Here is a 13,202-nt window from a genome sequence, read left to right on the forward strand (position 1 = left end):
CATTTTAATTTCTTGGTGTGAAGGCAGGAGAAAGACTTTGTCAGAGATAGAAATTGAAGAATTATTAGCATATATGTTAGTTAAAGCATTAGGATGGATGAAAAATCCATATCTGCTCCTCAAATGAATATTAAAGTAGTTATAACAATCCTGGTCATTACGTGTATGCTATGAACTGTATTTTTATCACAATAAGAGCAATAATTATTACTGCTACTGATAATAGTAAAAGATATTTATAAGGGAATTAAAGCAACAATGGGATGTCAGATGAAATAAATATGTAACAAAATAAATAATAAGGAAATTTATATGTATTGAATATGAATATGAATATGTATTCACTTGTACAAGTACTCATGCAAATTTACAAATGTGTTTCATTTGCTTATAACATTGCTGATGAAGGTGAAAGCTAAAAATATAAATGCACAGGATGAATACATTACAATATACTTAAAATATAGTGTAATTATTATTACAGAAAAAAATTACAACAAAACAGTAATATGGAAATAAGTTAAATTATTTATTTTTTTTTTTTTTGTTTATTTTTGGGGGCTTTTCATTAAAAGAGAAGGAGGGGGAGGGTAGAGAGGAAATGGAAAGAAAGAATCAAATTCGGTTCTACAACCAGAGCTTAATTTTTTTTTTTTTTGTTTTGTTTTGTTTTTGTTTATTTGTTTATTTACAGCATAACAGTGTTCATTGTTTTGGCATCACACCCAGTGCTCCTTGCAGTACTTGCCCTCCCTATTACCCACCATCTGGTTCCTCAACCTCCCACCCCCCCCCCCGCCCCTTCAAAACCCTCTGGTTGTTTTTCAGAGTCCATAGTCTATCATGGTTCATCTCCCCTTCCAGTTTCCCTCAACTCCCTCTCCTCTCCATCTCCCCATGTCCTCCATGTTATTTGTTATGCTCCACAAATAAGTGAGACCATATGATACTTGACTCTCACTGCTTGACTTATTTCGCTCAGCATAATTTCTTCCAGTCCCGTCCATGTTGCTACAAAAGTTGGGTATTCATCCTTTCTGATGGAGGCATAATACTCCATTGTGTATATGGACCACATCTTCCTTATCCATTCATCCGTTGAAGGGCATTTTGGTTCTTTCCACAGTTTGGCGACTGTAGCCATTGCTGCAATAAACATTGGGGTACAGATGGCCCTTCTTTTCACTACATCTGTATCTTTGGGGTAAATACCCAGCAGTGCAATTGCAGGGTCATAGGGAAGCTCTATTCTTAATTTCTTCAGGAATCTCCCCATTGTTCTCCAAAGTGGCTGCACTAACTTGCACTCCCACCAACAGTGTAAGAGGGTTCCCCCTTCTCCACATCATCTCCAACACACCTTGTTTCCTGTCTTGCTAATTTTGGCCATTCTAACTGGTGTCAGGTGATATCTCAATGTGGTTTTAATTTAAATCTCCCTGATGGCTAGTGATGATGAACATTTTTTCATGTGTCTGATAGCCATTTGTATGTCTTTGTGGAGAAGTGTCTGTTCATATCTTCTGCCCATTTTTTGATATGATTATCTGTTTTGGGTGTGTTGAGTTTGAGAAGTTCTTTATAGATCCTGGATATCAATCTTTTGTCTGTACTGTCATTTGCAAATATCTTCTCCCATTCTGTGGGTTGCCTTTTTGTTTTGTTGACTGTTTCCTTTGCTGTGCAGAAGCTTTTGATCTTGATGAAGTCCCAAAAGTTCATTTTTGCTTTTGTTTCCTTTGCTTTTGGAGACATATCTTGAAAGAAGTTGCAGTGGCTGATATCGAAGAGGTTACTGCCTATGTTCTCCTTTAGGACTCTGAGGGATTCCTGTCTCACGTTGAGGTCTTTTATCCATTTCGAGTTTATCTTTGTGTATGGTGTAAGAGAATGGTCAAGTTTCATTCTTCTACATATCGCTGTCCAGTTTTCCCAGCTATTTATTGAAGAGACTGTCTTTTTTCCATTGAATGTCTTTTCCTGTTTTGTCGAAGATTATTTCACCATAGAGTTGAGGGTCCATATCTGGGCTCTCCACTCTGTTCCACTGGTCTATGTGTCTGTTTTTATGCCAGTACCATGCTGTCTTGGTGATCACAGCTTTGTAGTAAAGCTTGAAATCGGGTAACGTGAGGCCACCACTTTTGTTTTTGTTTTTCAACATTTCCTTAGCAATTCGGGGTCTCTTCTGATTCCATACAAATTTTAGGATTATTTGCTCCAGCTCTTTGAAAAAAATCAGTGGAATTTTTATTGGAATGGCATTAAAAGTATAGATTGCTCTAGGCAGTATAGACATTTTAACAATGTTTATTCTTCCAATCCAAGAGCATGGAACAGTTCCATCTTTTTGTGTCTTCTTCAATTTCTTTCATGAGTGTTCTGTAGTTCCTCGAGTACAGGTCCTTTACCTCTTTGGTTAGGTTTATTCCCAGGTATCTTATGGTTCTTGGTGCTGTAGTAAATGGAATCAATTCTCTAATTTCCCTTTCTGTATTTTCATTCTTAGTGTATAAGAAAGCCACTGATTTCGGTACATTGACTTTGTATCCTGCCACGTTACTGAATTGCTGTATGAGTTCTAGTAGTTTGGGGGTGGAGTCTTTGGGGTTTTCCATATAAAGAATCATGTCATCTGAGAAGAGAGAGAGTTTGACTTCTTCCTTGCCAATTTGAATACCTTTTATTTCTCTTTGTTGTCTGATTGCCGTTGCTAGAACTTCTAATACTATGTTGAACAAGAGTGGTGAGAGTGGGCATCCTTGTCGTGTTCCTGATCTCAACGGGAAGGCTGCAAGCTTTTTCCCATTGAGGATGATATTTGCTGTGGGTCTTTCATAGATAGATTTTATGAAGTTCAGGAATGTTCCCTCTATCCCTATACTTTGAAGCGTTTTCATCAGGAACGGATGCTGGATTTTGTCAAATGCTTTTTCTGCATCAATTGAGAGGACCATGTGGTTCTTCTCCCTTCTCTTATTGATGTGTTCTATCACACTGATTGATTTGCGAATGTTGAACCAACCTTGCACCACAGGGATGAATCCCACCTGATCATGGTGGATAATCTTTTTAATGTGCTGCTGGATCCTGTTTGCTAGGATCTTGTTGAGAATCTTTGCATCCATATTCATCAGGGATATTGGTCTGAAATTCTCCTTTTTGGTAGGGTCTTTGCCTGGTTTGGGGATCAGGGTAATGCTGGCTTCATAAAAAGAGTCTGGAAGTTTTCCTTCTGCTTCAATTTTTTGGAAAAGCTTCAGGAGAATTGGTATTATTTCTTCTTTGAAAGTTTGGTAGAATTCCCCACGGAATCCGTCAGATCCTGGACTCTTGTTTTTTGGGAGATTTTTGATCACTGCTTCAATCTCATTACTAGATATCGGTCTATTCAGGTTGTCAGTTTCTTCCTGGTTCAATTTTTGGAGTTTGTGGTTTTCCAGGAATGCATCCATTTCATCTAGGTTGCTTAGCTTATTGGCATATAACTGTTGGTAATAATTTCTGATGATTGTTTCTATTTCCTTGGTGTTAGTTGTGATCTCTCCCTTTTCATTCATAATTTTATTAATTTGGGCTTTCTCTCTTTTCTTTTGGATTAGTGTGGCCAATGGTTTATCGATCTTATTGATTCTTTCAAAAAACCAGCTTCTAGTTTCATTGATACGTTCTACTGTATCTCTCGTTTCTACCTCATTGATCTCTGTTCTAATTTTGATTATTTCCCTTCTTGCGTGTGGAGTTGATTTGATTTGTTGTTGATTCTCCAGTTCTTTAAGGTGTAAAGACAGCTGGTGTATTCTGGATTTTTCAATGTTTTTGAGGGAGGCTTGGATGGCTATGTATTTCCCCCTTAGAACCGCCTTTGCTGTATCCCATAGGTTTTGGACCAAGGTGTCTTCATTCTCATTGGTTTCCATGAATTGTTTAAGTTCATCTTTGATCTCCTGGTTGATCCAAGCATTCTTAAGCAAGGTGGTCTTTAGCTTCCAGGTGTTTGAGTTCCTTCTGAACTTTTCCTTGTGATTGAGTTCCAGTTTCAAAGCATTGTGATCTGAGAATATGCAGGGAATAATGTCAGTCTTTTGGTATCGGTTGAGTCCTGCTTTGTGACCCAGTATGTGGTCTATTCTGGAGAAGGTTCCATGTGCACTTGAGAAGAATGAGTGTTCTGTTGTTTTAGGGTGGAATGTTCTGTATATGTCTATGAGGTCCATCTGGTCCAATGTTTCATTCAATGCTCTTATTTCTTTATTAATTTTCTGCTTTGATGATCTGTCTATTTCTGAGAGAGGCGTATTAAGATCTCCTACTATTATTGTATTCATATCAATATGACTCTTTATCTTGATTAATAGTTTTCTTATGTAATTGGGTGCTCCCATATTGGGGGCATAGATATTCACAATTGTTAGATCATCTTGGCGGATAGTCCCTTTAAGAATTATGTAGTGTCCTTCTTTATCTCTGACTACAGTCTTTAGTTTAAAATCTAATTTATCTGATATGAGAATCGCTACCCCCGGCCTTCTTTTGAGGCCCATTGGCATGAAAGATGCTTCTCCATCCCTTCACTTTCAGTCTGGGTGTATCTTTGGGTTCAAAACGGGTCTCTTGTAGACAACATATGGATGGGTCCTGTCGTTTTATCCAATCTGCAACCCTGTGTCACTTTATGGGCGCATTTAGGCCATTCACATTGAGAGTGATTATTGAGAGATAGGTTTTTATTGACATCGTGCTGCCTTTGAAGTCTTTCTGTCTGTGGATTGTTTCTATATTTCTGTTCAATGATATTCTTTGGATTTTTTCTCTTTTATAGGACCCCCCTTAATATTTCCTGCAGTGTCGGCTTGGTGGTTGCATAGTCTTTTAAGCCTTGCCGGTCTTGGAAACTCTTGAGCTCTCCATCCATTTTAAATGTCAGTCTTGCTGGATAGAGTATTCTTGGTTCCATGTTCTTCTCATTTAGTACTCTGAATATATTTTGCCAGCCCTTCCTGGCTTGCCAGGTCTCTGTGGAAAGGTCTGATGTTATTCTAATGGGCTTTCCTCTGTACGTAAGGAGCTTTTTTGTCCTAGCTGCTTTTAAGAGGGTCTCTCTTGAAACATAATTCCTCATTCTAACTATAAGGTGTTGTGGGGACTTTCGAGAATCTAAAATCTTGGGAGGAAATCTCTCTGCCTCTAGTACATGAACGTTATTTCCATTCGTGAGATTGGGAAAATTTTCATAGACAACTTCTTCCACTATATCTTCTAGACTTCTTTCTTTTTCCTCCCCTTCAGGGATTCCAATAATTCTGAGGTTGGAACGTTCCATGGCATTGTTTATTTCCCTGATTCTGTTTTTGTGGCTTCTGAGCTGTTTGTTCCAGGCTTCCTCCTGATCCTTTCTCTCTATCTGTTTGTCCTCCAGATCACTAATTCTATCTTCTGTCTCAGTTACCCTAGCTTTTAGAGAATTTAGATTAGATTGGAACTCATTGAGAGCATTTTGAACATCATCCCTGGTGACTTTCAGTTCTGCCCTAACATTGTGAACATCATCCCTGGTGGCTTTCAATTCTGCCCTAATCAATTCTGTTTGGTCATCCATGGCTTTCTCCAACCTAGCTATTGCCTGGATAATTGTTAGTCTAAATTCCTTTTCTGAAATATTGTCTATGTTGATAGCCATTAGCTCTGTTGCAGAAGGCCCATCCTCTGTATTTTTCTTCTGTTGGGTATTCCTCCTCCTAGTCATTTTGGTAAGAGATGACTGAACAGATGCAGCTGGACTTATCGATTGTGGTGCAGTCAATATGCACCCTGGACCGCTTCTGTGCAATCAGGATCCCCCACCCAAATGAGAGAAAAAAGAAAAGAAAAAGAAATAAAGAAGAAGAAAGAAAAAAAAGGGGGAAAGAAAAAAGGAAAAAAAAGAGAGAGAGAGATAGGAAAAAAAAAGGGAAGATAAAAGAAAAGGCTCAGCCCAAATGGGCCACAAAGTAAGATTTATGAAGTATACAAACAAAAACAGACAAACAAAAAGACTGATAAAAGTATATGACAAGAGAAGAATATATATATATATATATATATATATATGCAAAAAAAAGGGAAGAACCTCATCAGAAAGAACCCCAAGTATAAGATTTATATATTATCAGGACAAACACAAATTCACAGAAACACTGACAGAAGGAAAAATTGGGGGAGTGGTTATAAATTCTCAGTGTGGGTGAGGAAGGTTATTTTGATTCTTCCTGAAGGTATCTTGATGTTTTTGCTAAGGGACTCAACTTTCCTAAGTTACAGGGGGATTAGAAACTGGTTTGCCTATAGGGGTAGCATTGATTGGGGAAAGGGGATTACCTTGAAGTTTAACTCTATATGTATAGTAGAAAATAAAAATTAAAAAAGAATAAACTAGACTAAACTAAGTTAAAATTTAAAAAGAATTAAAAAAAATATAACAGCAAAAGAAAAACATGGGTGTATGTATCAAAAAGTTCAGGTTAGAAGGTTATTAAAGAATTTGATGTACTGGACATCTCAGTGTGGTGGTAAATAGGTTAAAAAATTATCTGTATGTATAAAAAAAAAAAAGAACCAGAATATTGGTAAAGAGTTAAAAATAAAAGTTGTATTTATGAAGTAGTGGTGGTTGTTCTCTTGTAGTCTTTTTTTTTTTTCTTCCTTCCTTGTTGGTTTTCTTTGGGAGGGGCCTGCCACGTGGGTTTTCAGACAATGTTGTTCCCTGAGTTAGGTCCTCCCGCTCCCCTCAAGGGGGTGAGCTCTGAGGAAACTGTTTTTTTCAGCCTTTTGTTCTCTGGGGGTTTTTACGTTCTTTCATCTGCTTTCTCTCGCCTTGACAGCTTTTGATGGTTTTTGGAGGTTTAGAGGAGAGCAAACTGCACCCCGACCTCCCTCTCAGAGAGAAGTCTCAGAATGTTTTGCAAAAGCTGCTGGCAGAGTCGGTTCTGAGTCACTGTCCCTGGGGATGCAGGAGCTCCTTGTTGTACCCAAAACCTGGGCAGCGGTGGCTGTCTAGGCAGCTCCAGACTGCCAGAGAGGTTCCAAGCAGAGATCACACACTGAGATTTTCTGCTGTCCCGGGCTGGGAATGTCTGGTTTTTCCGGATGCCAGAGCTCCAGGCTAGAGCCTATGAGCACCTATCCCAAGGGAGGGTGTGGGATGCGCGCATTTCAGGATTGCCGTCTGGCCAGGCTCCCAGCCCCTCATGGGAGCCAGACCCCACTCGTTCTCGGGTGTGCTGGCGTTCAGGCGCACTGGTGGCTCAGGGACGGAGACCTGATTTCTCCGCCGCACTCTCTCTGGCTCAGCGCCAGGGGAGGCTGTCCTGGGCCCGGGGACTTAGGTCCCTGACCCTAACCACCCAGGTTCCCACTATCACTCCCCCCCCCGCGATCCTTTGCTCTTTGTTTTTTGAGTGCTTTCAACCAGACTCCAAGTTAATGCTGGTCCCCAGACGCAGAGCACTCTCGTGTTGGGGTATTACTTTCCAATCGGTGACCTCTGGTGGCTCCCTCCCCCTTTTGTTTATCTTCCGATATCAGTCCGACGCTCCCAGTCTGCTTTACTTGCCACTGGCGTCTTCTGCTCCTGTAGAGATCCAGACATGTATAATTCTGATCTCAGGCTGATTTCATGGGTGGTCGGAGTTCTTTGGTAGGTAATCAGCTCACTTTAGGGTACAGGTTGAAATGGTGCCTCCTCCTACTTCCCCGCCATCTTGACTCCCCCTTAAATTTTTTTTTAAGATTTTTTATTTATTTGAAAGAGAGACAGAGAGAGCCCCTGTGGGGGGAGGGGCAGAGGGAGAGGCCCAAGCAAACTTTCAGCTGATCAAGGAGCCCAAAGGGGGGTTCCATCGCAGGACCCTGAGATCATGACCTGAGCCCAAGTCAGATCTTTAACTGACTGAGCCACCCAGGTGTCCCCAAGCTAAAAACGCTTTAAAGAGAAATTACAGGTTCATAAGATGGGACATATCAGGTAATCTCAAATAAATGGATGTACACACACATATATATTCATATAAGGAATCATATATATATGCATATTTGCACAAAAATTCTGGAAAAATATATAGAATTCTACTAATGTGTAAATTTTTAGAAGAACCATTTAGTTGTACATTTAAAGGGACATGTTGGGGTTGGGAATTGATATACAGGTAGTATAGTAAAGAAAGTTTAACTTATGCTAAAAATATATAAACATTACCTTATAATAAAGAGAAGCAGCCAAAATTGAGAAATAGTACCATGAATACAGAGTTAGTTGAAACCTATCAGAATATATCTATATATCTATATTTCATAAAGATACTTAAATTCCATATATATTCCATGTATGTATGTGTGTATACATATATATATATGTATACATACACACACACACATATATGAAATACCAAGATATTTTGCTTTTTGAAAACTATTGAGTTTTCATTTCCTCCACTAAGTCTATTATCCTTAAGTGCTTCTGTTAAAGGGTACCAGCTAGAATAAGGATAGAAAGGAAGGAGGTTCAGATGTAGAGGAAGTTCCTTTTAGACACAAAAGAGAACCCCTTTCAGCATGAGATGAGGAAGAGACAAATGGAAAGGAGAGGGAAGATACAGTCTTCAAGATTCTAGTTTCAGCTTCACTCTCTCTGACCCTTGTTCAAAAGGTCAGGGAATAAAAACATGGAAACCCAGTGAGTTTTGAACAGGAAGATAAAGACAGGGGGATGAATATCTTATTTCCTGCTTAAATATCTGAAAGAGATTTCTTAGCAAGTTGTCTCATGCCATCATGGGAGAGTAGCATTAGAGTAAAAATGACCATGTGGCACATTCAGTCAGAGAACAGGTTTCCTTCTATTTCACAAGGGAAACAAATGAATATAGGGGTCTTTCACAGCATTGTGGGGAACACAAATACCATGGAAATGCTGCCTAGGGAAGTTGAAAATGGAGTTGCTTTGGTTAGGGAAAAAATGGTTCTGTAGCCAAGGGCCATAGACACAAATGCCAGAGTTGGGGAAGTAAGAGAAAATAGGTCAGGTTTTAGGGCTTGTAGATTAAGATCCAACATTTTGGATGCCTCACTAAGTGGAATCCAGGAGAAAATTATCAAATTTCAGCAAAGGCTGCAGAAAGGATAGAGGCCTTTGCAGAGTGAGTAGGTAAGATGAGGTTCATTCAACAAGTCTCACCCAAGTACTATAGATGTAGACCAGGTGCCCATCCAGTTCTCTCATCCCAGTTCCTCAGTGTTGGCTGGGCATGTTGGCTTCCCCTTGAACACAAGCAATAAGGGAGTTGTATGGGAGTGGGAGTGAGTGGCAGAGAGCTATGGAGGAAAGAATTAGTGTAACAGAGAGCATCAACTTCCAATTGACAGAAAAGTTATTGAAATAAATTAAGTTATGCCACAGAAAATATATCTGTTTAAACTCAAAAACTTTAATTGACCTGTAAGTGGGAAGTTGGAGATTTAGACAATCATTGGCATAAATAGAGTCTCTTGGAACAATGGAACACTAAAAATCAAAACAAAGGCAAAAGTCACCACATTTGACTTTTTGAGTATAAAGTACAAAGCCTATAACATAGAATTTGGTATATCATAACACTGGCTGGAGAATAATGGCCTATTAAATAATTGGTTCCACTGGTAATGCATTTGAAAACCTATATTTACATCAACACACAACTTAAAATTCTGAACTCACATCATGAATGGGACCACCAATAAAACAAGCTGAACAATGGGATATAATACAATGGAAAATGAAGCCATAACAACAGAGGTAAAAGTGGTATGAAACTGTACTACCCCACTGTTATTTGCCAGTAATTTAAAATGCCTTTATTCAATTTGCTCATCTGCAAAACTCAATGATTATGATTTACCCTATGGATTTTCTCTGAAGATTAATAACAAGCATCACTGTCATGGCAATGTTTCCATGACATAAATTTATTCCAGGCATAAAATAGGCATCTGATAAATATAAACTAAATATTATATTTATGGTGATGATGATGATGATTACTATTACTGAGGTGGTTATTGTATTATTAAAAGTAAAGGTATAAATATCAAAGGTAAACTTTTATCGGTTTGGGGAAAACACTTCTACAATCATATAGCATGCGTGCTTATAGCAGCTTTATTCAAAATCAAAACTGTAAAACACTAAAATGTCCATCAATTGACAAATGAGCACACAGTTTACTCTATGTGATACCATGGAATGAGATTCAACCATTAAAACCATTAAAATAAACCACTAAACCATTAAAACCATTAAAAATAAACCACATATAGGCAAAAACAAGAATGTATCTCAAGAGCATTATTGCAAGAGAAAGAATCCAGATATAGAGATTAAATTGTTTATAATTTGATATACATGACCTGTTCTTAAAGGGAAAACTGAATGAGAGAGCAGTTTAGTGACTTCCAGAACCTGGGGTTGTGGGAGAAGACTAACCCCAAAGAGGTAAAAGGGCACTTTTGGGAGTGACAGAAATATTCCATTCTTGATTCTGGTGGTGACTACATGACTGTACATGTTCTTCAGAGCTTATCAAACTGCACATGCACATCTAAACAGAGCGAATTACTGTTTGTAAGTATACTTCAAAAACAGTTGCCATAATTATATTACAGAGATTATTGTAGCAATAATATTTTGAGGAAACATACATACCAACAGAGTCTAAATATGTACACCGTGTTACCATCCATGATTAATTAGTGATCTGTTTTTAGTCAAGAGATATTTTTATGATGGTTGCATAACCATTTAATAAACTTCATATTAAAAAGTACAGAAGGGGAAAATAAGAAAGGAAGAAATGTCACATGGTTGGAAACTAAAGCAAGGAATATATCCAAATCCCATCACTTTCTACCTCCTCAAAATTTGAGTTATTTAACCTTGATGTGTTTTAAACTATCCATGTATGTAACAAAAATAATACCTACATGGAGTCTTGATGGGAAGATAAATTAGAAACATACTGAGGAATATCTGGATGGCTCAGTTGTTTAAGCATCTAACTCTTGATTTCAGCTCAGTTCATGATCTCAGGGGCATGAGATTAAGCCCTGTGTTGGGCCTTTCACTGTGTATGGAGCCTGCCTGAGATTCTTTCTCTCCTTCTGCCTCTCCCTGCTCTCTCTCTCTAAAATAATTAATTGATTATTTTTTCAAAAATTTAACATATATATTACTTGGCCATAGTAACATTTTATGCTTTCTCTCTCTTCTTCTTTTTTTGTTGTTTACACTGTGGCAGGAAATTAAAGTGAGATTAGGAAATATTTTCAAATGATTTTCAAATGGTAGTTGCTATTTGTATTATTTGGGTAAACAAACTAATCACAAAAGCCTATTTCATTCTACCCTGACAGTTACTGCTTGTCAATAGCTTTAGTTCAATTACTGCTCATAGGAAGGGAGTAGGGAAAGATTGCGTGGCTGGTGAGTAACTTGGTATCGAGATTAGTTTTTTGTTGTTTGTCTCACTACTTTTTAAAGGCCCAAAGAGTCCAATTTCTTCATGATATTTACTCCATTACATGACCATGTGGATAAAATGGTTAGCAGGGAGAATGGCTGAATCAACAAAAATGCTACCTAAGGTAGTAGAAATTGACTAAGATCATTGCTGACACTTTAATAATTAATTAAAGGATTTTGATCAGTAAAATTTATCTTTTCCTTAATGAGTAGATCCCAAAGTACCTTCACTCAGCTGAACATGGTAAGATACACATTTTAATAGTGAATGTGCCTGGGGCGCCTGGGTGGCTCAGTGGGTTAAGCTGCTGCCTTCGGCTCAGGTCATGATCTCAGAGTCCTGGGATCAAGTCCCGCATCGGGCTCTCTGCTCAGCAGGGATCCTGCTTCCCTCTCTCTCTCTTTCTCTGCCTGCCTCTCTATCTACTTGTGATCTCTCTCTGTCAAATAAATAAATAAAATCTAAAAAAAAAAAATAGTGAATGTGCCTTATACATTAATAGGATCCTCAGTCCATTATATATGTATTTTCTGATTTATAACATTGATCACAATATAACCTATATCAGTTTCACTGACTTATGGTTGTGGGGAAAAATGGAGAGGGAGTAACACAACAAACATACAAATAAAAGTCATTAAATATATTTATAACTATTTACTGACTCTTACCCTTTTAAAGCTCCACTTGTTGACTTTTAAATACATTCACATTTGATCTCAAGACTTACATTCTTTTCAGAGAAAACAATCTCTGGACTCTCCTTCGTATTTGTTGGGTCTTGATACTATAAATAATGGGGTTCATCAAGGGTGGGAAAAGGATATAGATGTTGCCCATGAGGACATGAACCAACGGTGAGAGGTGTTTTCCAAAGCGGTGCACCATAGTCAGACCAATGATGGGGATGTAGAAAACTGAAACAGCACAGATGTGAGATACACAGGTCTGCAAAGACTTGATTCTCTCCTCCCGGGATGCAATAGCTAAGACTGCATACAAGATCATGATATAGGAGATAAGTATGAGCACTGCATCCAACAATAGGTTGCTGATTACCAGGGCTAGACCATAAATGCTGTTGAAGCGGATGTCTGAACAGGCCATTCTAATTAAGTCTTGGTGCAGGCAGAAAGAGTGAGAAAGGATGTGGGGGCGGCAATAATTTAAGAACTTTAGACGAATGATGACTGGAGGTATGAGTAAAGAACTCCTGCATAAGATTGCCACCGCGATTTTCATGATTTTGTCATTAGTTAGGATGGAAGAGTAGCGTAGTGGGTTGCAAATGGCAATGTATCGGTCAAAAGCCATAGTAAGGAGGACAGAGGACTCCACGAAGGACAGACCATGGATAAAGTAGGACTGGGCAATGCAGGAATCCAGGCTGATCTCACGAATGATCCCCCACAGGACCCCCAGCACTGTGTACATAGTGGAAAGTCCCATGCACAGGTCAGTGAGGCCCAGCATGGCAAGGAGGTAAAACATGGGCTGGTGTAGGCTTGGCTCAGTCCGGATCACATGCAGCACCATGCAGTTTCCCAGGAAGACCATAGCATAAATGGAGGAGAAAGGGATGGAGATCCAGAGATAGTGAACTTCAAGGCCAGGAAAACCAGTGAGAATAAATCTGGAACTACTGACATTCAAGATAGAGATGGGAGACAT

General features: G+C 38.7%; 1 protein-coding gene across 1 annotated transcript; it reads right to left on the reverse strand.

Moving 5' to 3' along the window:
* Nucleotides 1–12,257: 12,257 nt before the first annotated feature.
* LOC123949858 (olfactory receptor 51V1-like) lies at nucleotides 12,258–13,202 on the reverse strand. The gene has a single exon (XM_046017540.1). It carries the CDS (start codon nucleotides 13,200–13,202, stop codon nucleotides 12,258–12,260), a length of 945 nt encoding a protein of 314 aa, XP_045873496.1.

The sequence above is a fragment of the Meles meles genome, chromosome 8 (assembly GCF_922984935.1).
Source record: "Meles meles chromosome 8, mMelMel3.1 paternal haplotype, whole genome shotgun sequence".
NCBI lineage: Eukaryota > Metazoa > Chordata > Mammalia > Carnivora > Mustelidae > Meles > Meles meles.

Bases quoted from the DNA above. Each gene is read 5' to 3' on its own strand.
- LOC123949858 (XM_046017540.1), bottom strand. From the start codon at position 13,202: ATGTCTCCCATCTCTATCTTGAATGTCAGTAGTTCCAGATTTATTCTC.